We start from the raw sequence: 25,155 nt of genomic DNA on the forward strand, positions 1-25,155 counted from the left end.
ATGCAGGAGACACGGGTTCGTGCCCTGGTCCGGGAAGATCCCACGTGCCGCGGAGCAACTAAGCCCGTGAGCTATGGCCGCTGAGCCTGTGCGTCCGGAGCCTGTGCTCCGCAACGGGAGAGGCCACAACAGTGAGAGGCCCGCATACCGAAAAAAAAAAAAAAAAAAAAAAAACTCAAAGAGAAAAAGCGGGGTGCCCTAGAGCACAAACCATGCCAATGCCTGACAGAGCCAGGACTGGGCGCAAACACAGCACTCTTCCCACCTCTCCTGCCGCCTGGAATGCTTATCACACTTCTAGTTCACATCTCCCCAGGTCCGCTCAGTCATTCACCTTCTTCCTTCTCTCCCAAACCACCCAGGGGGAGCCAGTGTGACAGTGGAAAGAGGGTGAACTTAGGATCAGAATCGGTGCCAGTCTCAGCTCTGCCTCTTACCAGCTGGCAACTTCCTCATCTGTGAAATGAGGCTATTACGTCCAGCCATCAGAATGATCCATTAAGTTCACAGACCCAGAAGCCTTGAGACAGGCTGAGTTAGTTGGCAGTGGGCACAGTATTGACTTAGCTGCTTCTGCTTCTGTGGACCTGAAGGGTGGTCCAGAGACCAGCAGCATCACCTGATAGCTTGTCAGAAATACAAATGTTAACCCAACCCCCTCTGACCTGACCCCGACCTACTGACAGAGCTTCTGGGACAGGGCAGCACTTGGTACTAACAAGCCACCCTCCTGGTGATTCTGAGGCAGGTCGAGTTTGAGCAACTGAGCTACCTGTGTGACTGCGCCACCTAGTGGTGGACGGGCCTAACAGATCCTGCGCGAACATTCAACCTGAATGACTCAGGGAAGGAGCTCCCCTCTACAAGACTTGTAAATGCTTGAAGGCACGGACTGTGCCGTTCTTTCTAACCAGTATAATCCCAGCACTTAAGCACCATAATTAATAAAGGGCATACAGTTAATGAATATTTGTTGAATGGATGAAGACGAATGAATAAACTTGAACAAAGAAGACACACGTCCTAACTCCTAGTCTGTCCACAAGGTGTTGTGCAAAACTGAAATGTCTTGGGATTGCAGCCTGAGGCCCAGTGGCGCCAGTTCAAGAGGTGGAAGGAGACAGGGGCACCAAGCCACCACCTGCAGAGGCCACTTCCAGGCGCCCAGGCACCGTGTCTGAGGGCACAGCAGCCCTAGGCTTTCAACAGGGGACCCCCTTGGGTGGTCAGCCCATCCCAGTCTGTCCAGAGTATGAAGAGGCCAGGAGGGAGACTTGTTCTAGGGCGATGGGACCCTTCCCCCACCCCACTATGCCAGTGAGGACAGGGAACAGAGAAGTGGGGGACAGGGCATTACATACTGGTCTGCACTTAGGGGCAGGACCAGGGCAGAAAGTCTAGCAAATAGGGAGGGATGGCGAGAAGGACAGTCACACCACGACAGGAGGGAAAAGCCTGGGGTCCAGCAGGGTGGGGGAGGGACTGTCCCTGTGGCTGATGTACTTCTTCCCAGGGCTGTAAGGGGCACAGGCAGGGTGGGGACTTTCCCAGCACTGAGCCTGGGAGGAGGAACCCTGGAGCGAGGCCAGCTTGTGATCCCCACATGCACAGAAGAGCCCCGGTAACACCAGACTGCCTGCTTTCATAAGCACATTTGGTTATCTGTTCCCCAAGTTTTCCATGCCCAGCCGGAAAGATGCCCTTCCCTTCTGAACCCTGGGCCATGTTCCACGCCCCCGTGAAAAACAATTACAGGGAGCAAAGTCACCGCTGACCCAGTGCGTGCCACGTGCCAGGTCCCATCCCAAGAGGTGTTAAACAGAACCATCTAATCCACAATGCAACCAAATGAGGTGCACCACTGTACATGTGAGGAGGCAGTGGCAACGAGAGGGTAACCAGCCAGCCCACAAGCCACGGTCACCACGTCCGCCGTGGCCCGCCTCGAGCCCGGTGGGCAGTGTTCTGCTCACCTCTGAATCCTGAGCATACAGCACAGTCAGTGCTCAATGAAGACGTCACCGCATTTTACAGATGGGAAAACTGAGGCCTTTGCCCGTACTGTGCCCTAGTACATGGTGTTCACATCATCACCACTCACATAGTAGAGGAGTCTGGGTTTTTTAATACTTGTAGCAAGATGACCCAGCATGAGCTACTGGGGTGACCCGAACATTTCCAACCTCTCTGGTTCCTTTGGGTCTTTGACGCAAAGGAAGGGGGAGAGGGGAGGGAAAGAAGGGAGACAGGGAGGAAGGACAAATGGAAGAAAGGAGGAGAAGATGGAGGAGGAGGAGAAAGAGACAGAGGGAGAAAGAAAGAAGGCAGGAGGGGGTAGAGGGAAGAGAGGAGGAGGCGGATTCTCAGATCTTGGGGAAAAACTCAGCAAGTTTCTGCAGGCAAATTATGCACCCAAAATATCTGATTTTTAAGTCACTAGGTCTTTCTTTATGAAGTCACAATAAAATGCAAACTTGTTTTTAAGTGGACTATGGAAGAAACAGCAGGGGACTTCCCTGGTGGTCCAGGGGTTAAGACTGCACGCTTCCAGTGCAGGGGAGCCGGGTTGGATCCCTGCTCAGGGAGCTAAAATCCCACATGTGGTGTAGCCAAAAAAAAAAAAAAAAAAAAAAAAAAGCAGCAGCAAATTCACTTCCTAAAGTAAACACAAATACACATCTAAACCTGGATATACACCAGCCACAAAGAGCAGGACAAATCATACACTAATTACCGTTTGAAGGAAGATCCGCTTGTTAATTGCAGTGTGTTTCAGGCATTCCACATGAGTAACTTACCTGAAAAGCTTTCCAATCTGTATGTCAGGAAAGTTGGTAATTAAACACTTCGACTTCCTGTTGACTTTATTAGACATATGATAATCCTTACACAGTTAGATTATAATTATTTTATTTGTCAAGTGAAGTTGATATTTAGTTAGGAAAGTGCTATCCTTACAGTCTTTAAAAAAAAAAAAAAACCAAAAACCCTGGGATCTGCACTCCACAAGAAGCATCTGAAGCTGCCTATATATGGTGTATAGAACCCAAAGAGGTTTGCCAAGCACGGAGGGAATGGCACGTGGAACCATTAACCATCTTTCTTTAGCTTTATCTGCACAGGACCTTGACTTCATCAACTCAGAGACTCGCTTTTAAGTAATGCCTGCTAAAAGCAGCCTTGTGATATAACATCACTTGGGGGGGGGGTGGTTCTTGATAAAAATTTTAAAAGAAAAATCCCAACGTCATCGTGAGGAAACATCAAACAAAATCAAATTGAGGGATATTTTATAAAGGGACTGGCCTGTACTCAGCAAAAATGTTACAGCCATGAAAGGGAAAGAAACAAACAAACAAAAAAGACAGCAATTATTCCAGAATTAAAGGAGACTAAGGGACATCATAACTTGTAATCCTGGTTAAAACCTGGAGCCAAAAAAAAAATGGTTTTGGCTATGAAGAACAATTGGTAAAATACGAATAAGGTCTGCGGCTTAGATGATACAGTTATATTAATGCCAACTTCCTGATTTTTAAACATTTTTTAAAATATTTATTTTGGCTGCACCAGGTCTCAGTTGCGGCACACGGGATCTTCGCTGCAGCATGCAGGATCGTTTTGGTTGTGGCATGCAGACTTCTTAGTTGTGGCATGCATGCGGGATCTAGTTCCCCGACCAGGGATCAAACCCAGGCCCCCTGTATTGGGGAGCACTGAGTCTTACCCACTGGACCATCAGGGAAGTCCCACTAACTTCCTGATTTTGATCATACATTGTAGCTCTGTAGGAGGATGTGCTTATTCTTAGGAACACACATTGAAGTATTTAGAATTAAAAGGGGCATCGTGTCTACCATGTATTCTCAAATTGTTCAGGAAAGTAAAGAGAAAAACTGAAGAAACTGATTAAGCAAAGGTGGTGAATGTTAACACTTGGGGAATCTAGGTGATGGGACTACAGGAGTTCTGTGTACTATTCTTGCAACTTTTCTGTAAGCCTGAAATTTCTTCAGCATAAAAAGTTACTAAAAACAAAAAAGGAACCTTGTAGTGGTCATGCTGCTTCTCATTGGCTCCCAATTTGGGGGACTTGGAGCCCAATCCATTCACTCATTCAGTAATGTTTATTAAGCACCTATTATGTGGCAGGCCTCATTCAAGCCACTGGGGATACCGTAGTGAAAAAAGAAAATCCCAACTCTAAAAGGGAAATGAAGCAACTTGAGGTTTCTGGCAAATCCCCACTTGGATGCCTTGAACTCATGATGTCTTCAACTCAAACATGTCCAAGACCAAGTCTGTCATCTCCCTGCCACCTCCACCAAAATACCAGGACCTCATCAACGTTCGCCGTCTTGGGAAATGGCACCCTACCCTTCCCGTGACTGAACTGGGGACCTAGCCACTGCCGCCTCTATCAGCTCAATCTGATCCATCATCTGGTTCTGTTGGCTTTATCTCCTAAATATGTCAGGGATCCCCCGGCTTCTTTCCATGTCCACTGCCTCGTGGAGCAGGCCCCGGTGGTCCCCTCCCTGGACGGGGAGGGTGGATGCCCTCACCAGGCCGGCCGGATTCAACAGCCAGAGAGATCTTTTCAAAATCCACCTCCCAGTACATCACAGCCCTGCTCACAACACTTCAATGGCTTCCTGCTGCATGTGGACACAAAGACACCTTTCTTTTTCCTGATACTTACTTAATACCCTCGTGCATGTGACTGTTTAATAAACGGCCAACTCTCCCCACAGTGGGCTCCACGGGGGCGCGGACCACGCCTGGCTTTGCACACCACTGTGAGCACGGAGTCGGCATTCAATTAATATTTGTTTAATTAGGTGGATAAGCAATTAAAATTCTTAATGTCAGGCTTGGACCAGTGAATGGAGTGTGGTGCTATTCACTGCTACAGGGGACCTAGGGGAGGGGGGCGTGGAGGAGGTGCTGGCTTTGCAAAACGTGAGGGAGACGAGGACAAGACGCCGGGCAGGCAGCAGGAAACAGAGACCTGTGGTTTGTGAGGCTGACTTCAGGAAAAGTACGTACTCTGGTGCTAAATCGAGCTGTGTGCCCCTGAGCCATTCCTGTAACACACTCTCCCTCTGCCCTTCAGGAGGAGCTGGGGGGGGGGGGGTGGTCACATTCGCTCCTGCCCTCTAACAGGCCGCCAGACATTTGCATAAAACAGTCCTGCCCCTGCCTGCTGTGGACACTGGCTGAACACACGCGTGGCCAACCGACTCCACTCAGCATCTCTCTACACGCCACCCCCAGCACTGGGCGCCTCACCCTTTGTGCAGGGGTGGCAGGGGGTGCCCGGGGAAGGCTGGCTGAAACAAATTAGAAGTTTTCTGGTGTGAAATGCTTTCAGAGAGAACACAGCTGTGATCCTTGATCACATTCATTCATTTCATTCTTTCTGGGACTTGGAATCCATCAAGCATATCAAATTATGGCAAATGAGTCCAGACTATGCCTCGTTTTAAACTTGCTGATGTGATAGAAACATCAATGCTGTTCTAAAAATAATAATAAAAAATTCGGGCCATTCTGTTATTTCACATTTAAATTAACTTCCATTATGGATATCATAATTTTCTGAGAAGTACCATCTTGTTTCTAAAGCCACCATGTTTTCGTACGCTGAAGTGGTGGTCTCGGGGGCCAGACCTTTCGTTTCTGCCAGCTGTGTACCCCATGGAACTCCTGGGTTCCTTTCCCAGTTGCCACTGCCCAGAGACTTACGAGAAGTCCTGTCCGCATAGACCGGGGTTTCTCATCCTGGCACTGGTGACATTTGGGGCTGGGTCATTCTTTGTTGTGGGAGCTGCCCTGTGCACTGCAGGACGTTTAGCTGCATCCCTGGCCTCCACCCGCAAGATGTCACCTCCCACCCTACCTCCCCACCCACCCCTGATGTTGTAACAACCAGGAATGTCTCCCAGTCAATAAGCACCGTGTGGACACATCTCTGGCCCCCCTGTGCCAGGGTTCTTAGATGCTCTGCCACTTGGCTCAGTCAGAGTCTCCAGGAGAAGAAAGAGAATAGCATTTGATGACAGCTATGAATGAAATAAATGGGGGCAAAATGAACTTTGCTACTTGCTGTTGCCTCAAAGTCTGGAACCCAGCTCATCTATTGATGTCTGTAAGGAGCAACCATGTGGCTCTCCTGATAAATAATCAATCATTTATCGATTCCAGTGGATTGTCCTTAACTGCTGTTAGGGCAGCTTGGCAGGCCAGACAGAAACAGGCGGGAAGTTGCATTTCTCAACAGGCAGAGAGCCTCTGTTGGCCACGAGTAGGTCACTGTAGGGCCCCCAGGAGTGCCCCGTGTGCGGAAGACTACCGTCCTCTCGTCTGGTCCCTCACTCGGCTACCAGCAAGGTACTCCACTGACCTGGCTCCTGGGAAGCTCTGAATCCACCCACTGAGTTCGGTTTTGGCTTGGGCCAACCCCCCGGGGTGCTCTTCACCCTGGACACAGCACCCCAGAATCGTCCCAGGCTGCCAACATCCCCACCTTTCTGTTTGCTACCTGAGCCTGGGTGCAGAGGTGCCCTGTGCCCCCTGCAGCTGGTCTCTAGTTTTTTAGAGTTGTGGAAGAAAAGCAGGGATCATCACAACCAAAAGCAAACACATTTACCCTCCGTTATTAAACCCTCCTGAATCTGCATCTGAAGCGGCAGTAACTACCACAACTTGTCTAATGCCACAGAAGGCAGGCAAGAAGGACAACACCCTCCCGCGCCCTGAGTCCGGGGGCTGGTCAGCCAGGTGGTCTGGCGGGGGATGGCTAGTTCAAACCAAGGAGGATGTGCGGACGACAGACAGGGATCAGAGGTTTCCAGGACACTTACAGCACGTGTGTTTGGCAAGGCCGCGTGAAAGAAGGGAACGGGTGAGGGCAGGGCTGGGGTGCAGACAGAACCCGGGGGGCAGAGGGGAGCCTGGCGAGGGCTGCAGGGCCCTGCCCAGGGCAGGAAGCAGAGCATCTGAGCTCATGTCCATGTATGCCCTAGGGACCCCAGGTGAGTCTCTGAACCCCTTTGAGCCTCTGGTTTAACCTCTGTGGAAAGCAATATAAAATAAAAACATGTCAACCCACTTGGCTATTTAATTCCACTTCTAGCAGTTACCCTAAGGGAAAAAGTCATGTAATTATATATTTACATACAGGGATGTACACTACACTGTTCTGTATAATTTTGACAAATGGAAAAGCACACCAAATATTACATGTCTCAATATGAGACTAAGTCAAAAAATTATGACCAGGCCATAAATCAGAACACTTCAGTATATCTCTGGTAAGATACACTGTTCCTATTAATGAAGGTGGAAAAAAATGATATGTTCTCAACAATTCTATTTTGTGTTGATTTATGACATTTTTTAAAAAGTCTGTAACAACATATGCAAAACTCTTAATAGTGAGTAATAGAACTATCTTGGCACTTATGTATAGTTTCCAAATTTTTCATAATCCACACGTGTCTTTCTTGTTGTGTTCAGGAAGAAAAGTGATTATGGGGAAGAAAGAAGCCAACTCCTCAGCGGGGGCTAGGAGAAGACCCCTCCCAGGCTCTGCTTAGCTGCTCTCACGACACAACTGGAGCAGTAAAAGATGCCCCATGATACTGTACAAGGTACAAGAGCAGGAATTACCTACGTGTGAACATTTCTGCTTTTTTGTGGACTTCCCTAAAAAATGTTCCGATTGTTACAGTCAGCCTTGAAAGCCACGCAGGCTCTGCTTATCTGCAAAGGGTCTCGCTTCCAACTCCAGGGCCTGTGGCCCCTCAGTGCTGCCTTCCTGGGACCCGTGTCAGTCCCTCCGGTGGGGGGGGCAGTTGGATGGAGAGCCAGCCCGGGGGACCTTGCCTGTAACTGCTGGTGATTACACAAGCCACAGCAACAGTTTCGCACACGGAACACAAGGGCCAAAAGGGGAGGGCCTTTCACAGGGAGTCTGGTGGGGGTACAGGTCTTCTACCACTACCAGCTGGCCTCCAGGCTACTACCAGTCTGCCCTGCCCTCCTTCTGGGGAGAAGGATGATATTTGTGTTTCCAAGGCCTTATTATAAAGTCTAGAGGCACTGGTGTGGGGACAGATTACTCTGGTAGGATTTTCAGATCAAAATCAGTTCCCACCAATAAAAATCAGAATCTAGATTAGACAGCACTGGTGTATTTGGTTTCAGAGACGCACAGATACAGTGCACATGCTTTCTTCTCTTCAAGGTGGGCATTTCGAGGCAGCCACATACAAAACTGTAATGCAACTGTCTGGCGTCCAGACATTCACTCATCAGAGCAAACCTTCCCGCATGCCTGCTGTACAGGAGGCAATATGGTGGATGCTGGGGCCATATCAGGGACAGATGCCTTCCCTGCCCTCAGGGGGCTCCCAGACCTGCAGGAGACACAGGCATGGATCAAACATCTAGGTGATTTACTGTTTCATTCCGCATGAGAGAAAGAGCTCCAACCCAAGTCCACCCTGCAGGGCCCTGGCGGAATGCATTACAGGCACACTTTATCTGGATAAAGGGGTCAAGAGAGCTTTCTCCAATGGAGCAAGAATTCAAGCTGAGGCCATAAGGAAACAAAAGGAGTCGGATGAGGAAATGGTTCGGTGTGGGGAGGGGGTGGGAGAGAGGGGGAAGGGACAGGTGAGCAGTTTATCATCCCAAGAAGAGGAACACAGCACAAGCAAAGCCTTCAAGTGGGAAAGGGTTTGACTAGAAGTAGGAGTCCATTTTTATTCACTGAACAAGAAGCTCTGCGTGTTAGACTAGCCGCCAGCCTGACCTGCACGGCCCCTACCCGCTTCTGTGTGCAAGCGCCCTCAGCTCCTCACACAGCACATCCCACCCCTGGGCAAATCTCCTGCACGTTCCTTTCCTGAGGGCGGCCTAGCACAAAGCTGACACTGTGAGTGGAGTAATGGATCTGGAAAAGATCCAGAAATGACTTCGCCGTGCATCTTGGTGAATCTCAGCACAGGCCAACGATGAAGCAGTAATGGAGGCACTGCTGGGGAACCGAGGGGATTCGGTCCAAGTGTTCCACTCTCCTTGATCTCACCTTCCCCAAGGAAAGCATGTAGAGAAGCTGCTCTTTACTTATTTCTCCAGCCCAGATCCCTCGGGCCCACACGGCCCTCGGTCTCCCCAGCGGCTCCACCTCTGTGTCTCCTGGGCACCCGCACCCAACCGTCTAATGCAGGAGCCTCGAGCACACCACCCCACGGCCACTCACTATCTTCCCATCACCTCCCACCCCCCGGCTGTCAGGACAGAAAGCTGGGACTCATCCTTGACTCTTCCCTCCCCCTCAGCACCTTCTCCCAACCCCGTCCCCTACAGTTACGGTGCTACCCGCAAAACAAGAGGTGCTGCAGGCGCCCTGCCCAACTGCAAGGATGGCCGAGGATATAACCGGTGCCCCGGGAGCTGCTCGGCATGGCGTCCTGGCCCCCAAATATATCTCAGCTCCATCTCCTTCTCTCCACGCCCACTGCTACCCCCCGTCCACATCAGCAACATGGAACGGGCCTCTTGCTTCTCCGCTGGCCTCCTTCCAGTCTGCTCTCCAGACAGCAGCCACTGCGGGTGGTATCACGTGCCTCCACTGCTCAAGACGCCTCTAGCTCTCTGTTGCTCTTAGAATGGAACCTCAACCCCCTACCCCAATCCGTGCCTCTCCGTGAGTGGCCTCCCACACCCCCGTCGCCCCTGCTCACCCACCGTCCTCCGGCCACCCTGGCCTGGTCTGGCTCCTCGAACCAGCCCAGCTCTTCCCAACCTCAAGCTAGCGCAGCTCCCCGTAACTGACACATACTAGTTGCTTAATAAATACTGACTGAGGAATAAATAAATCTCTTTTTTAGATATCACTCCTATCTTTTGACAAGTGCTAAAAGGCTGTTGGTTCATCACTGGGCTCCCTGGCATATGCCTAAAGGGCAAACTCTGTTATCGTTTTTGACTGGAAAAAGAGACCATATGTTTTACGTACACGTGGTGAGGCAGCAAAATTGACTTTTTCTTAATGCACGGTATTTTACTGGTTCTAAATGCAATCTTTCTGAAACATCACTGAAATGGAGGAGCATTTTACAATTGATAGTACGTCATCATTGAATTGGCAGCAGCTTTTTCTTGGAAGCACATAAAATAATGATGTATCTTGCAATCAAGAGACTTCTAGAAAGCACGAAATGCAGTGTGTAAAGACATTGGACATGTATGTTCAGCTAGTTTGGGCGTCCCACCTCTAGCTGAGGCAGTGCTGCTGGGCAGCTTGCAATCACAGCAAGCATCTCTCCAAAGCTCTAACTCTCCCCCATCTTTCTTGGGGGTCCATCTGGGTCCCTGAGAGCACTGAGAAGACAACCGCTTGACGGTTCCCCAGACTTTCACAAATCCACCCACCCACCCCCGGCTCTCTGTGACCCTTCCTAAATTCTCTATAGGCCAAACTCTCTCTTTTTGAGAGGCCCAGTTTCAGAAGCTACCTCCCTACAAAGCTTCCTCTCATGATACATACACACCTAGTCAAGTTCATTTCATTCCACCTTTTGTTATAAACTGGTCTTGACCTCTCCCCTATTAGACTCAGAACTCCCAGAGGTTGAGGAATGGATGTTCACATTGCCCTCCGCCCTGCACAGTGTTTGGTAGGTCAAAGGTGTTAAATGTTTGTTGAACCGACCCAAATATCCCTCCATCTAAGGCAATTTGCACCAAGAATCTTCTGCCCTATACAATCAATTCCAAACTAAAATGCCAGAGACCAGAAAGCTGGAGGGAAAAAAAAAATCTAATAGTTGATTTCAGAAAAAAGTAGAAATTCTAAATCTCTTAAAACATACCTCTGAAGTTTAAAAATGTGCAAGCTTTATTAACACTCTGCAAATACTCATTTCTGAGTGTGCTCCGATAATGCATAATTCCTAATGATCACTGGTCTGAATTTGAACCTGAGTCCCTCATGCTTAAGTTACAAAAGATTAAGGTGGAAACAATGGAGTTGGAAAAACAGTCCCCTTCCGAACTGTGCCATTTCAGCTGCACATACCCTTTCATGCATGAAACTAATTCAGACCTTCATTGTTGCATACAAATCAGAAATGCTTAAATATCACCCAAAGGAAGTGAAACAAATAATACATATATATGAAACAGAAGATTCTAGAGTTTCATTCTCTAGTCTAGAGGACATAAATTCTTCATATCTAGAAAGAATAGAGAAACTCAGCCACTACCATAATATCAGCAACCAAGGTAGGGCCTGTAATGACCTAGAAATAGGGAGGGGTCAGAGGCCCCAGGAGATGGGAACCAGACCAGGAGTACTGTGGCAGATGCCACGAGAAGAACGTCTGGAAGCCAAACCCTTCCCTCTCCAAAGACCACTCTTCCCCTAGAGTAACTGGTAGAATCTGAAAACCCAAACAGGGGACCTAGAAGGGGCAGGTTAGAGGTTTGAACCTGGCTCAGATCACCTGAATAAATAAGAGCAGGAAGATTCCAACTTCATCTGTCATTACCTAGACCCCAGAGTGCCCCTGCCATACATCACAGACAAGCATCATTGCAAATGGGTCTGCTGGTGTGCAGTGGTCAGCTGCAAAAAAAGGAACAAGTGGGTAGGGGTGGGGAAGTGACGGCCTGTCACCTTTGTACCCTGGACACAGATTAGCAGCAGAAATAAACCTCGGTGCCTCCCAGTCCATTTGCCTGTGTTCACTGAGCTCTTATTCTTTGCAAAGCAACAACATCTGGGGAGAGGGGGGAGGTGGGAGAAGGAGGAGGAGGCATTCAATGAAGCATCACATGACTCATGCCTCTGAGAGGTGGACTCTGGGTGTCCAGCTCGGGCACCTTGCCTCTCTTGGTTGTAAATTGCCAGAAAAATCTGAACCCTCTCTCCGGGCTCTAACCTTTAGCTGTATCCCTTGAAACTACACCCTTTCCCGAAAGAAGTTCGAGATTCACAGGGTGAGAGAACAACCTGCCCTGCAGATCTGGGGCTTACCACGGAGGACCACTCAAGGAAAAGACGGGGGGTAAGAGAAAAGACGACCCCCTCAAGGAGTCTTCCCTTGAGAAGGTCTCACCATGCTCAAGATCTCTGGTATCTCTGCGAACAGAGAAAAGACACAGACATCACTGTCCATCAAGCAAGCCAAATTATTTTATTATTTTTCAAATAATAAAAACAATGCCCTGCACTTGCTTGATTCGAGTGTCCCACAGTCCAAGGCACAGGCGTTTGTGTGCTCAGCACCGCCAAGCCCAGCAGCTGCCCCATATTTATTCCATTAAACTCACGGAACAATGTAATGGACAAAACGCCATAAACAGAGATGAAATAGTATGTACATATATGTGTATATGTGTAAACATATATATACAAAATGTACATTGCCTGTGATTTTATTCCTATTTGGATTAAAATATCCTCATTTAACTTCCTTTGCTTTTTCTAATATCATAACATTTAAATCGATCAAGTTGCTATTGATTTTTAAGCAGCTGAACAGGTTGAAATGGCAGGCTTCGGTCGCAAGCAAACTGGCACAGCTGTTTTCAAACTCAGCGTTCTGGACAGGGAACTCATCTGTTCTTCCAAGACTCCCTACTTTGCTAATGCAACCTCCGTCCTTGGAACGACTGAGGGTCTTCACCTCGGTGTCTCCATGGACACCCCCTTTACCCTTACCCCCAATCTACGCAGTGCAAGTCTGAGCTCCTCCACCTGCGCAGTGGTGCTGTCCTTCCTCTTTCTGTTCCAAGCCAGTGCCGCCAAGTCTCACCTCCCCAGCACCTGCCTCATTTTGACCCCGCCTCCCTGCCTCCAGTCTTGCTCCCTCCTTTCCACGGTACCTCAACTTAGCTGACAAATTAATCTTCCACAAGTACTGTGACCATGTGGCTACCCTATTCAATACCATAGAGAACTCTCTCCTAATGTGTAGGGCAGAGTCCATACTCCTTAGCCTGTCCTTCAAAGCCCTCTAAAGCCTGGCCACCGCCAAACCTGTCTGTATGATATTCCGCTGCTCCCTCTTATACCCCTAATGCTCCAACCACCCACTGGCATCTACACATGCTCAGAGTAAGCCCACCATAGCTCACGCCATCCCTTGTACCTGCAAGTCGCTTCAGCACCCGGCTCTGTGTATTCAAACCTTCCAGTTCTTCAGACTCCAGTTTTAAAATGTCCAACCTCCAAAAGCCTTTCCCTGACCACTTTAGATGGAAGGAATCCTTCACTTCTAACTCGGATGACACATTTTTTTTCTTTGCTAGGCATTGTGGGTGTTCACCCTCCCACCCACTCCACGACCTCCCTCTATGGGGAATTCCCTGACGGCTGGCCTCTCTCTTACTCTCCCTGCATCCTCCACAGGGATCTAGCGCCATGCCATGGCCATAGCAGTCACTGCACAGCACCCAAAACTTCGTAGCAGTCTGTCTAGGAGTCCCCCTTTCCATTCTCGGATACCCTTCAGGCTGTCCTATTCACAAGGTAGGGCATTTTCCCAACTAAAATAAAATTTCCCTGCTACAATTCCAAAGCAGGTCAATACTCCCCACCTGATCATGAACTTTTCCCATTTTTTGAAATCTGCCCAATGAGCACAGTTGTCATAGACGGCACCCTGAGAACAGGTCAGCCTTAGAAAGCAGAGGATGTTGAACCGGCCTGGGCTTCTCGACGCTGCGTTTCTACAGACTCGTGTGTGTGTGTGTGTGTGTGTGTGTGTGTGTGTGTGTCTCCATTAAAGATCAGGATACATAGTAGCTAGTCGCAAAGGGATCAAAGGACCAGCGCTCGGGGAGCGGGGCTGGCAGGGGAGCATTCGGGGAGTTCCACTCTGTTGAATCCTGGCTCCAAACTTTTCCCTGGATCAGCGCGGTACCCTCCTACCCGCCCCGAACGGCTGACGCCTGATGCCACAGGGGCCGGAACAGGAAGAGAAAAAGGCGTTGGAGGAGGAAGGCAAAGCTGGGTATTTTCGGAACTTAAGGGGATCCTGGACTGGTCCTTCTGGTTCCCAGGGATGCGAGGCCAGCGTCCGCCGCCCGCGGGTGGGAGCTGGCGCGTCCCGGAAACCGGGATGGGGCAGAGATTGGGATGAAGATGCCGCTGCTGGTGCTGATGCTGAGGCTGCCGCGCAGAATGACAGCCGCTCCCCCCCACCCTGCCCCAGGGGATGTCGAGCGCCCGGCTCCGCGCTCCCAGGGGCGTTCGGCGCGCCCAGTCCCTCCAGCCCACTCCGGCCCCGGGCAGGGCCTGCGGGCTGCGATGGGGCCCGCGGCCACTACTCACCCGGAGGGTTGACCGCCGCCGGGGTTGCCATCTTGCTCGGAAGGCTCGGCGCGCGCCGGGCGGGGACGAGGAGAGGCGGCGCGGAGCCGGGCGCCCCACCCGGGGCAGGCGAGGCCGGCGCAGGCCCAGGCGCCGCCGCCGCCGCCACCGCCACCACTGCCACACAAAGGACGGCGCGGGCGGGCGCTGCCTCTGCGCTCTCCCGCCGCCGCGGCCGCCCGCCGCCCCCACCTTTATCGCCTCCGCCCCCTCCTCGGCCTCCTCCTCCGGCTTCAGCCTTTGTCACGCGTCGGGGGGCGTCGGGCCGCGGCTCCCCCGGCCAGGCCGCAGCACCGCGAGACTTGGGGCCGCGGGCGGGGGGGGGACCCCCGAGCCTGGGGCCGCGCCTGGGGCCGCCCCCCTCGGGCCCGCGCAGGTGCCCAGGCTCAGGCCGGAGGCGCGCCCCCTCCCTTCTCGCTGGCTCCGGGTCTCCCCCACCCCCGGGGGTCCGGGACGCATCACGGAGGGGCGCTGTCCCCAGGCCAGAGGGCCGGGGCGGAGAGGGTGGGGGGGCAGCCTCTTAAGATTCAGAGGGACGCGGGTCTTGGAGACGGAGAGAAACAAAGGCGCCCCAGTGCTGCCCACTTAGCATGCCAGGGCCGCGCCGCTCGGTTCCGGGGGCCAGAGACGCCCGAAGCCACGGGCACCTCCAAGGCCACGGCCACGGACAGCTGACAGCGTACTCAGCAAACACCCAGGCAGAGGCAGCCGGAATTTGTGAATGATTTGGCTTTGAGAAAGGCTCTCAGCTCTGCTTTCCTTCTTGCACGGTGACTGTCACTGGTTATCACCTGAAGTTCTTGCAGGAGCCTTATACGACCACCTGAGCATTTAAAAGATTCTCTAAATGCTTTTGTCGGCATATCTTGGTAAAGTTAGGCTGTAGGGGCCTTGGAGGGATTGTTTCTCTGCCAGATGGTAGGCTGGCTCTTAGGAAGAAGACTGGCACCCTAGTGGGTGCCCTGTGAAGTTTCCATGGAAGAGTGAACACATCCCAGTGAGAGCCACAAAGGGCAAGATGGCCCCTAAATGTAGACATGTTTGCAAAAACATCGGACTGTCTTAAATCCTTACAAAGAAGCATTTGGAGGGGTGGGTAGAGAAAAAATGCTTGGGATATATTTTCACATAAGCATTGTCTTCCGGAGAGCATTTAACACTACTGATTTGACTAATACGTGCTTAATATTCATTTGTTTATCGATTCCACGAAATTGAATGTCTGCTGTGTGCCTGGCACAAAGCTAGGTATTGGCCAGAGCATGGAAAGAGAGCCACAGGGGCTCTGCCCTCCCTAGACTTCTAAGGTATTTGCACTCAAGAAGCACACAGCTGCCTGGGGCACCTTGTGGTCACTGGTGAATGAATGAGGCCAGAGAGAGGGTGGAGTGATCAAGAAAGCACAAACTAGGCTGTGAAGAAATGAGCAGAATGTGGAGAGGTGGAAAAGAAAGACACTTCAGGTGAAGACTAAGGCATGTGTCACGATGGGCCAGCTCCAGACGGATAATGAGAGGGAGAGAGAGAGCAACTCGGGTACCAGCTGGGCCCACCCCATCCTTGTATCAAGTAGCTACCCCTGATTTCCACAACATCAGTCAAATGAGAGCTCAGGCGCTTCCCTGGTGGCGCAGTGGTTGAGAGTCCGCCTGCCGATGCGGGAGACGTGGGTTCGTGCCCCGGTCCGGGGGGATCCCGCGTGCCGCGGAGTGGCTGGGCCTGTGAGCCATGGCCGCTGAGCCTGCGCGTCCGGAGCCTGTGCTCCGCAACGGGACAGGCCACAACGGTGAGAGGCCCGCGTACTGCAAAAATACTCCACATACTCCCAACCAGCAACCCCCTCAAATACCCATGTGCACTTAATAAATACACAGTATACTTGACTTAAGATTTGTTAGGGTAAGTGGAAGAGGAGGCTTATTTCACTCACTCCTCAAGCAAGGTAAAAATCCACCTTCAATGTTTCTGCGACCCAGAACGATCCCCTTTTAGGACCTGCTCCCCACTGGCAGTTCTGTCTCTGGTGGCGCATCTTTACATAGCCCCCAGCATCACTGTACCCCTGCTCCCACCAAGCTCTTTGCATTCTCCAACTTTCCACACCCCTCACAGGTAAGCAAGTCCCTCTCCTTGGTGTTCACGTATCACCCACAGCATGTGGCTCATTTTGGTATTATCTCCAAGCAAATACATTTTTAATAGTCTCCCTAAAAAATAAAAGTGTAGTGAACATGACCATTATAGCTACATGCACACATATATTTAACTGTGTTGTTGTCCTCTGCCCATTTTTCTAAAATGTTGCTCTGCAGATATCTTTAATCCTTCTTCTTGCATTTGTCCATGGCAATAAAAGGTAGAATATGGACAGCTAGAAGAGGCTGGGACACTTACCATGGTCTGCTTGGAGTCTGCCATGCTGTGGTTTTCAGTAAGTAATAAATATGTCTGCATGTGAACAGAGAAGGAGGCATTTCATCCTCTCCCCCAGTCACTACATCTTAGATCCTCTCCCCCAGTCACTACATCTTAGAGGTGGAAAGGACCTTTGGCATCACCCAATTCAGTCCCTAGAGTTTGCAGAATAAGGAAACTGAAGCTCAGAGTAGGGAAGTGACTTTCCCAAGGTCACACAGCTCAGTAGCCAAACAAGACTTGGAGTTGAGTCACCCACAATGCTGGGATTTGGGGGGGTGGAATGGGCAGGGTGTTGTGAAGAGATAGAGGAGTGAGTGATTTGGGCCCTCACCATCTCTCGTCTCTCGGTGTTAAATAGGTAACTACCCAGAAACATCGATTGTGGATGCAAACCCCCCACTCTTAAGTAAACAGTCTGAAATGGAGCAGTTAGTCATTGTTGAATACTGAGTGGCGTTTGCACAGTACAGTGGTCTTGTGCTAATTATGAGAGCTAGTAAACTGTGACCGGTTAACAGGCTCAGGAATTCCACTCAACGTTTAAACAACCTAGAACTCTTTTAAATTCCAAAGGAGGCTATTGCTTTTGAAGCTGAGATTTGCATTTTTTAAAAAAATTAACACAGACCCGCTGGGCCCATAGCACACAATTCTGGGTACAGTATTTCCAGAAGTAACTCGGGTTGTAGGCCACAGTGCTGATACCACTAGGTAGGGGAGAGAAATCACCTTGCCTCTGCTTCATATCCCTTTGATATGAGAGACAGGACTTCCACTGTATAATGCATAATGATCTCAAGAATTGCTATCTTCTTTTAACTTTAAGATAGCAAGAGACCAGGAAGCATGACATGAAAATGTATACAGCAAATGCTACTAGAAATTCAAGAAGGAACTGACAAAAATCACAGTGGCAGTGCAGGCTAAGCTTTTTCTGGTTGTTGATAAAACAACAACAAATGCTAAATGTAAGATATGTTGATGTGAGGTTTGTTGTTTACTCTTGGCCATAGTGTGGGACCATAAGACTCTGCTCCACTAGCCTGAGCACAGCTCTTCCTCTTAGCATGGGCCAGAGTCACCCGGCCCCAAGGGGAAAGCATGTGGCTATGATTGAGTGGGTTTGGAGACAATGACTAGACCATCATGGGACAGGCATAGTCTTCCTCCCTGGAGATGTCTGTCTCTTCGGAGTTGCTCTCATGTTCTCATCCTAAGGCCTGAACTTCCTTAGGTACTGGTGAAACAGGAGGGAAGGGGGCAACCATTAAAAGAACGACATAGCCATAGAACGTGACAAAAACTGGTTAGAACCAACTAGGTCTATGGTGGCGGAAGATTTGACTTCCAGCGGACCTTGAGCCTCATTATACATTCGTTGTAATGCATTAGCATAAGCTAAGTGACACACCAACCAGCGCCATGATAGTTCCAAGGCTGACCATCAAAGACCAAAAAGTGGGCAGTGGCCCAATTCCTGGAAATCTCTGCCCCTTCCCCAGAATAGTTGGAATAATAATCCTCCCCCTCGTTAGCCTACGAAATTACCCAGCCCATAAAAACTAACCACGCCATATTTCGGGGCCTCTCGCCTTCTGAGGTGGCCCACACACTGTCTGTGGAGTGTGTTTCTCTCCAAATAAATCCACTTCTTACCTACCACTTTGTTTCTCAGTGAATTCTTTCTGCGATGAGACATCAAGAACCTGAGCTTCATCAAGTCCTGAGACCAGGTGTGTCATCTCATTTAAAAGGCCATGGGTTCCTCTAGCACTGTTGGTGGGAATGTAAATTGATATGGACACTATGGAGAACAGTATGGAGGTTCCTTAAAAAATTAAAAATAGAACTACCATACGACCCAGCAATCCCACTACTGGGCATATACCCAGAGAAAACCATAATTCAAAAAGACACATGCACGCCAATATTCATTGCAGCACTATTTACAGTAGCCAGGACATGGAAGCAACCTAAATGCCCATTGACAGATGAATGGATAAAGAAGATGTGGTACATGTATACAATGGAATATTACTCAGCCATAAAAAGGAGCGAAATTGGGTCACTTGTAGAGACATGGATGGATCTAGAGACTGTCATACAGAGTGAAGTAAGAAAGATAAAAACAAATATTGTATATTAATGCATATATATGGAACCTAGAAAAATGGTACAGATGAACCAGTTTGCAGGGCAGAAACAGAAACACAGATGTAGAGAACAAACGTATGGACACCAAGGCGGAAAAGTGGCGGGGGTGGGTGGTGGTGTTGTGATGAATTGGGAGATTGGGATTGACATATATACACTGATAGGTATAAAATGGATAACTAATACGAACCTGCTATATAAAAAAATAAATAGGGGTTCCCTGGTGGCGCAGTGGTTGAGAATCCGCCTGCCGATGCAGGAGACACGGGTTCGTGCCCTGGTCCGGGAAGATCCCACATGCTGTGGAGCAACTAAGCCCGTGAGCCATGGCCGCTAGGCCTGCGCGTCCGGAGCCTGTGCTCCGCAATGGGAGAGGCCACAACAGTGAGAGGCCCACATACCGCAAAAAAAAAATAAAAATAAATAAATAAATAAATAAATAAAATTCCACAACAACAAAAAAAGACCGTGGGTTCAAGTCCCAGTCTGGGTTGTGGCCGAGTCCCAACCTGAGTTCCACAGTTTTACTGGGGCAGCACGTGCTTGCCCTTGCCCTTTTGCTGACTTTCTCAGTTGCTGGTGGCATCTGGATTGGCCTCATCTACCATGTAAAGCGATGACAGCCTAGCAGTGTAGACTCTAAGCTGCTCTGGCCTCCAAAGCCAGACAGCCCATGTTCAAATCTCAGCAGCTCTACTCACCTGCTGTGTGAGTTAAACACTCTGTGCCTCAGTTTCATCATCCATGAAACAGGGACAGTGAGTGCATTCACCTGAGAGGAATTTTGTGGGAATTAAACGAGTTAATATTTATAGAAAGCTTAGAACATTACCTGGCATGTGGTTGGTATAACGTATTTGTTGATATTTTTGCTGTTATCAGAGAGGCAAGGTTCAATAGCCTAGGGTAAGATGGGGCAAATTGGAAAAGAGAAAAAACGAATTCAAAACCACAGCAACTCCCCAACTCATATTAGCTCAAAGGAGTGACCTTTCATGAGATGCTAAATACACCCAGCCAGATAATCCATAGAGTGAACAAAACACAGAAGGCAGGGATACAGTTAGACCTCAGGAAAACTAGAAAAAAGCATCCGAACATTGCCAGGACTCACTGTGCACATTTTTCCCTTCTCCTCTTCTTTGTGGGTCATTGTCTCTCACTACACACCACCTTCCTCCACATGGTGCAGCACATAGCTCCTGACATGTAGAGATGAAACTCTCTGGCTCCCAGAACAGAGAGGGGCTGAGGCTGGCCCTGGCTTGGGTGCCTACCTCTAGCCCAGCCGTGCCCAGGAGGCAGGTGGCCTTGACTGTCCCATCTTGGGATAGGAGACCTGATCATGTGAGAAGAACGCAGCTCCTGATGAAACCTTGTGGCTGGAGCCACAAAGAAGCAGCGCTCAAAAACACGGGGATGCTGTTCTGAGAGAAGGATGAAAAAGCTAGGAGGACGTTTCCACGGACGGCCACTGCAAAGTGGAAAAAAATTAAAGAAAGAGAAAAAATTAACAAAGAGGAATGCAGAAAGTGATTTAGCAAGCCCCAAAAAGAGGCACTTATCAATTATTCCAAGGGCTGAGCCTTTGGAAAGGACCTTTGTGTATCCGCTCTACCTCCCTATCCATTTGACCTCTGACACTCACTCTCCACCCCCCACCAACAACTATGCTCCAGTAAAGTCCAGTACTTGTCATTTCCTACACACACCATAATGCTTCCTTTGCCCCTCCCCCATGACCTTCTCACTCATCGGTCACCATTTGTTGATTGGCTTCTCCCTTCCAAGCAGTGACTCCATGACTTCTTTCATGGAGGGGCTCCATATCCCTCCTTTTACTTTACTTTAGCATATATCTCACTGTACTGGGATTGATTTTTTTTATATGTTTTTTGCTTTATTAAGCTGTGAGCTACTGCCTTCATTTTTTTGTTTTCTCCTTTGGTACCTAGCTCATATCCTGACCCATAAGAAGTATTCTAATATTTACGGAGTGAGTGGTTGAGTATCTTATCAGACATGAGTGATCGTATAACCCACCATGCCTTCCCACTGTGACTGCCTTGATAGGATACACAGAACAAAATGTTGCTTCTCTCTGTAACATCTTACAGTGATAGGGAACCCCAGCTACTCTTATCTTTTAACTCCTCTCGGCTGGGTTTTTATTTTTAATTTCTTGCTATAGTTCTTTTTTCTTCGTTTTTAAAATTAATTTTTATTGAAGTATAGTTGCTTTACAATGTTGCGCTTTTCTGCTGTACAGCAAAGTGAATCAGCTATACGTATACATATATCCCCTCTTTTTTGGATTTCCTTCCCATTTAGGTCACCATAGAGTACTGAGTAGAGTTCCCTGTGCTACACAGCAGGTTCTCATTAATTATCTATTTTATACATAGTAGTGTATGTATGTCAGTCCCAATCTCCCAATTCACCCCAGCCCCCTTTCCCCCCTTGGTAACCATAGATCTGATCCATATTAAAAGCTACATCAGTTACCCTTGGAGAACAAGAGGGAAATGAGTATGAAAAAAAGGTATTCTACTCAGTGCTCAGCGCTGTATGCAGTGTAATTCTTCCTTTTCTCCAGGTGCATGCGAACGATTTCAGCAACTCCATTTCCAGTAGGAATTAGAACAACTCCTCTCCTATGTGCCCCACTCGCTGACTTTCACATCACTCTGACACCACTATTCCATAGGCTCAGGCATTTTTGATTTGGCTTTATTAGTGAAGAAATACAACCTATGTGAAATTATTCATATTTTGTTAGATAACCACTTTCCTGTTTGTATTAATCCATTTTGGAAACCACCTCACAAGGGACCACAATTTTCTTTTTCAGTGTAACAAGATTCTCTGGGCGTTTTAGTAGGTAATACTAACTATTATGCATTGGGTCTTTTCCCATGTTATACATTTACAGAGGTAATTTTTGCTTAAAAATACCAAGTGAATTAATGAGGTTAATGATTAATCTCCCTTTCCAAGTGATATTCGACATTCTGTTGGCACCCACACTGGTTACTCTGATACAACGCGTCTAGACCAAATTCATTATCCAACCAACTGGTCTGTGACTGTTCAATCATTAGCATGCAAATTACTACAAATAAAAGACAGGTGACAATGACTTTCCTTCCTGTAGGTCACACTTAGAGGGAAATCTGTTTCTGTTTAAGAACATTTATTTGGCAAACGTTCAGTCTCACTCATTGAGGGGTTAGGTTTTGGTCTTCTGAATATCTACCTGTTTTAAACACAGTCACAGACTTTTAGAGGTAAACTTGAAAACCCATCTCGTGTGTAATTTAGAGGTAAACCTTTGAAACTTTCCAGTTCTTTCTGCTTGTTGTATCTATTAGACAATTAAAGGTTAGACACGGCAAGAGACGTGTACCATGTTAGCATCTTGGGCAAGGTGGGTGCCTTATGGCTAGAAGGAAGGGGAAGAAATCCCTAGTCCTCCATTAGGGTGCCTCAGAGTACGACATAAATACCCACCTTATTAACAAGAAGTCTAGTCTTTCACCAGGTTTCCCATGCCCAGGCATCTCTGGGGGTCCTCGAGGAATTTGAATTTCCCACGAATCTGTCTTGGTTGCCTCTTGCCCAGGTGGCCACCTCCCTGCAACATCTTAGTCCAGACTTCTCTCCTGGTCAGCACCTGTCTTTTCTAGGAACCCTGCTCGATTTCTGCTCTGCTGGGCACTGCTGCCAACACCCTGGCTGCCGTCCCGGCTTGGCTCTACGGCAGGCTCTGCTCTCCTTGTTTACAAAGGGCAACTCTGTACCTTCTTCTCACCTGTGAATGGGACCAGACCTCAGAGTTTCTCTAGCTACAGGCCCATGTGCTGACTGCTCCAGAAACTGGCCCTTCTCTCTGCTGCTAAGTCACCTGCCACTTGCACTGAACACCAACTTGCCATCAACTGAAAACCAAGCCAAACCAAATGAAGCACAAACCAGGGCCATGTTGGTACCACGTATCTGGCCTTGCCTCCACGTGCACACCTCTCACCACCCAGTGTTCTAGCCTTCTCTGCCCCTTAAAGTCCAGAGTCCCAATGTCTTTCAGCTTCCAGAAACTTGGGAACATCCCTCCCTTAGACAGTTCAGAGCCCACCTCAATTCCTGGTTTAAGATTTCCAGCTTCCCTAGAGAACTGAAAGCAGGAACACGCATCCCCTTCCTGACCTACCAAGATGGGGGTTCCTCCCCGCTGTTCCTGGGGACTGGATGAGACAAGGATGAGACTGATAATGGTACCCTTCCCTAAGCATGGGTTTCTCAGTCTTGTAAGTCAGATTCCCTGTTACACAGACTGTGAGATGATAGCAAGGGTGGGGCTGGGTCTCCTCTTCCGCATGTCACTGTTTAAGCATAGCATCCTGCAGGATTGAGGGAAAATGAGCAAGGAAATGCTTAGGAGAAAGCACAAATCCTCATGTGGTCTCCATTTCATCACGTGAGTTTCTAAAATTTTAATTTAAACAGAATACTTGTCCATCAAATTACATTTGTCTTACTTGATCCTTGAATGGAAAAGTAATACTGACTATCCCTATATTCACTGTGAGACCCGTCCGGCTTTGGCCCCTGGATAGTCCTCTGGCACTTTGTTGACGTAACTCAGGAGAATTCGGTCAGAGGGAGAGCCAACCCACAGGATGGTAGCATCCTTGCTGTGACGGGTCCCAGACATTGTTAATACAAGGTATCTTTGAAACCCTCACTTTTTTCTCTTTTTCAGGTGCATTCCTAATTGGGAACTTCCCCAGTCACCCTCTCACGGGGCCCAAAGAGAGGAACCGTTTGCGAGTTGCCATGGCCATTTCTGAAGTTCTGATCAGAGCAACAGGATCCTTCCCATTTTTCCTTTTTTCCTTTTTCCTTTTTTTTTTCCCATTTCCTTCCCATTTAGGTCACCACAGAGCACCGAGTTCCCTGTGCTATACAGTAGGTTCTCATTAGTTATCTATTTGATACATAGTATTAACAGTGTATATATGTCAATCCCAATCTCCCAGTTCCTCCCACCCACCCACCCTTTTCCCCCTTGATGTCCATACGTTTGTTCATTCTCTACGTCTGTGTCTCTATTTCTGCTTTGCAAATACGTTCATCTGTACCATTTTTCTAGATTCCACATATATGTGCTCACATACAATGTTTGTTTTTGTCTTTCTGACTTACTTCACTCTGCATGACAGTCTCTAGATCCATCCACATCTTTACAAATGACCCAAGTTTGTTCCTTTTTATGGCTGAGTAATATTCCATTGTATATAGGTACCCCAGCTTCTTTATCCATTCCTCTGTTGATGGACATTTAGGTTGCTTCCATGTCCTGGTTATAGTAAATAGTGCTGCAATGAACATTAGGGTGCATGTATCTTTTTGAATTACAGTCATAATGATTCACACTTGGTGGTGTACAGTCTATGGGTTTTTAACAAATTTATGACAACGTTGATCTTACTATTACCGTATCATACAGGTTGTTTCACTGTCCTAAAAAGCCTCTGTGTGCCACCTGTTCATCCCTCCCTCCCCCTCGCCCCCTGCCCAGAACTCTGGCCATCACTGATTATTTTACTCTCTCCAAAGTTTTACCTTTTGCAGAATGTCACGTAGTTGGAACCATACAGTACAGTCAGCCCTCTGCATCTGTGGTTCCAAATCCACAGATTCACCCAATCTCTGATGGAAAATAATAGGAAAAAGACATTCCAGAAAGTTCCAACAAAATTTGACTTTACTGCTCGCCTGGCAACTATTTACACAGCATTTACATTGTATTGACAACTATTTACATAGCATTTATATTGTATTAGGTATCACAAGTAATCTAGGGATGATTTAACGTATATGGGAGGACGTGTGTAGGTTATATGCAAATACTGCTTTATTTTATATAAGAGACTTGAGCGTCTGTGGATTTTGGTATCCAAGGGCCGTCATGGAACCTATTTCCGCAGATACTGGGGGACACTGTATGTAGCCTTTTCAGATGGCTTCATTCACTTATTAATACGTTTCCTCCAGTCTTTTCATGACTTGATAGCTTTTTTTTTTTTTTTTTTAGCACAGAATAATATTCCATCATCTGATGTACCACAGTTTATCGGTTCGTCTACTAAAGGACTCCTTGGTTGCTTCCAAGTTTTGGCATATATGAATAA

The 25,155-nt window shown here is 48.5% G+C and overlaps 1 protein-coding gene across 3 annotated transcripts in view; it reads right to left on the reverse strand.

The window, feature by feature from the left end:
* ARNT2 (aryl hydrocarbon receptor nuclear translocator 2) overlaps positions 1-14,696 on the reverse strand; it is a 202,780-nt gene extending 188,084 nt beyond the window's left edge. Inside the window, exon 1 of one of the 3 annotated variants that reach the window (XM_059059151.2) lies at positions 14,354-14,696. In XM_059059151.2, coding sequence (XP_058915134.1) covers positions 14,354-14,384 — 31 coding nt within the window. In that variant the 5' untranslated portion in view covers positions 14,385-14,696. Of the gene's footprint in view, positions 1-13,169; positions 13,264-14,353 lie in introns of those variants that run through there. The other 2 variants (XM_067030049.1, XM_067030048.1) reach the window with 2 other exon arrangements.
* Between the last annotated feature and the right edge of the window lie 10,459 nt (positions 14,697-25,155).

Source organism: Kogia breviceps, chromosome 3, assembly GCF_026419965.1.
Source record: "Kogia breviceps isolate mKogBre1 chromosome 3, mKogBre1 haplotype 1, whole genome shotgun sequence".
Classification (NCBI taxonomy): domain Eukaryota; kingdom Metazoa; phylum Chordata; class Mammalia; order Artiodactyla; family Physeteridae; genus Kogia; species Kogia breviceps.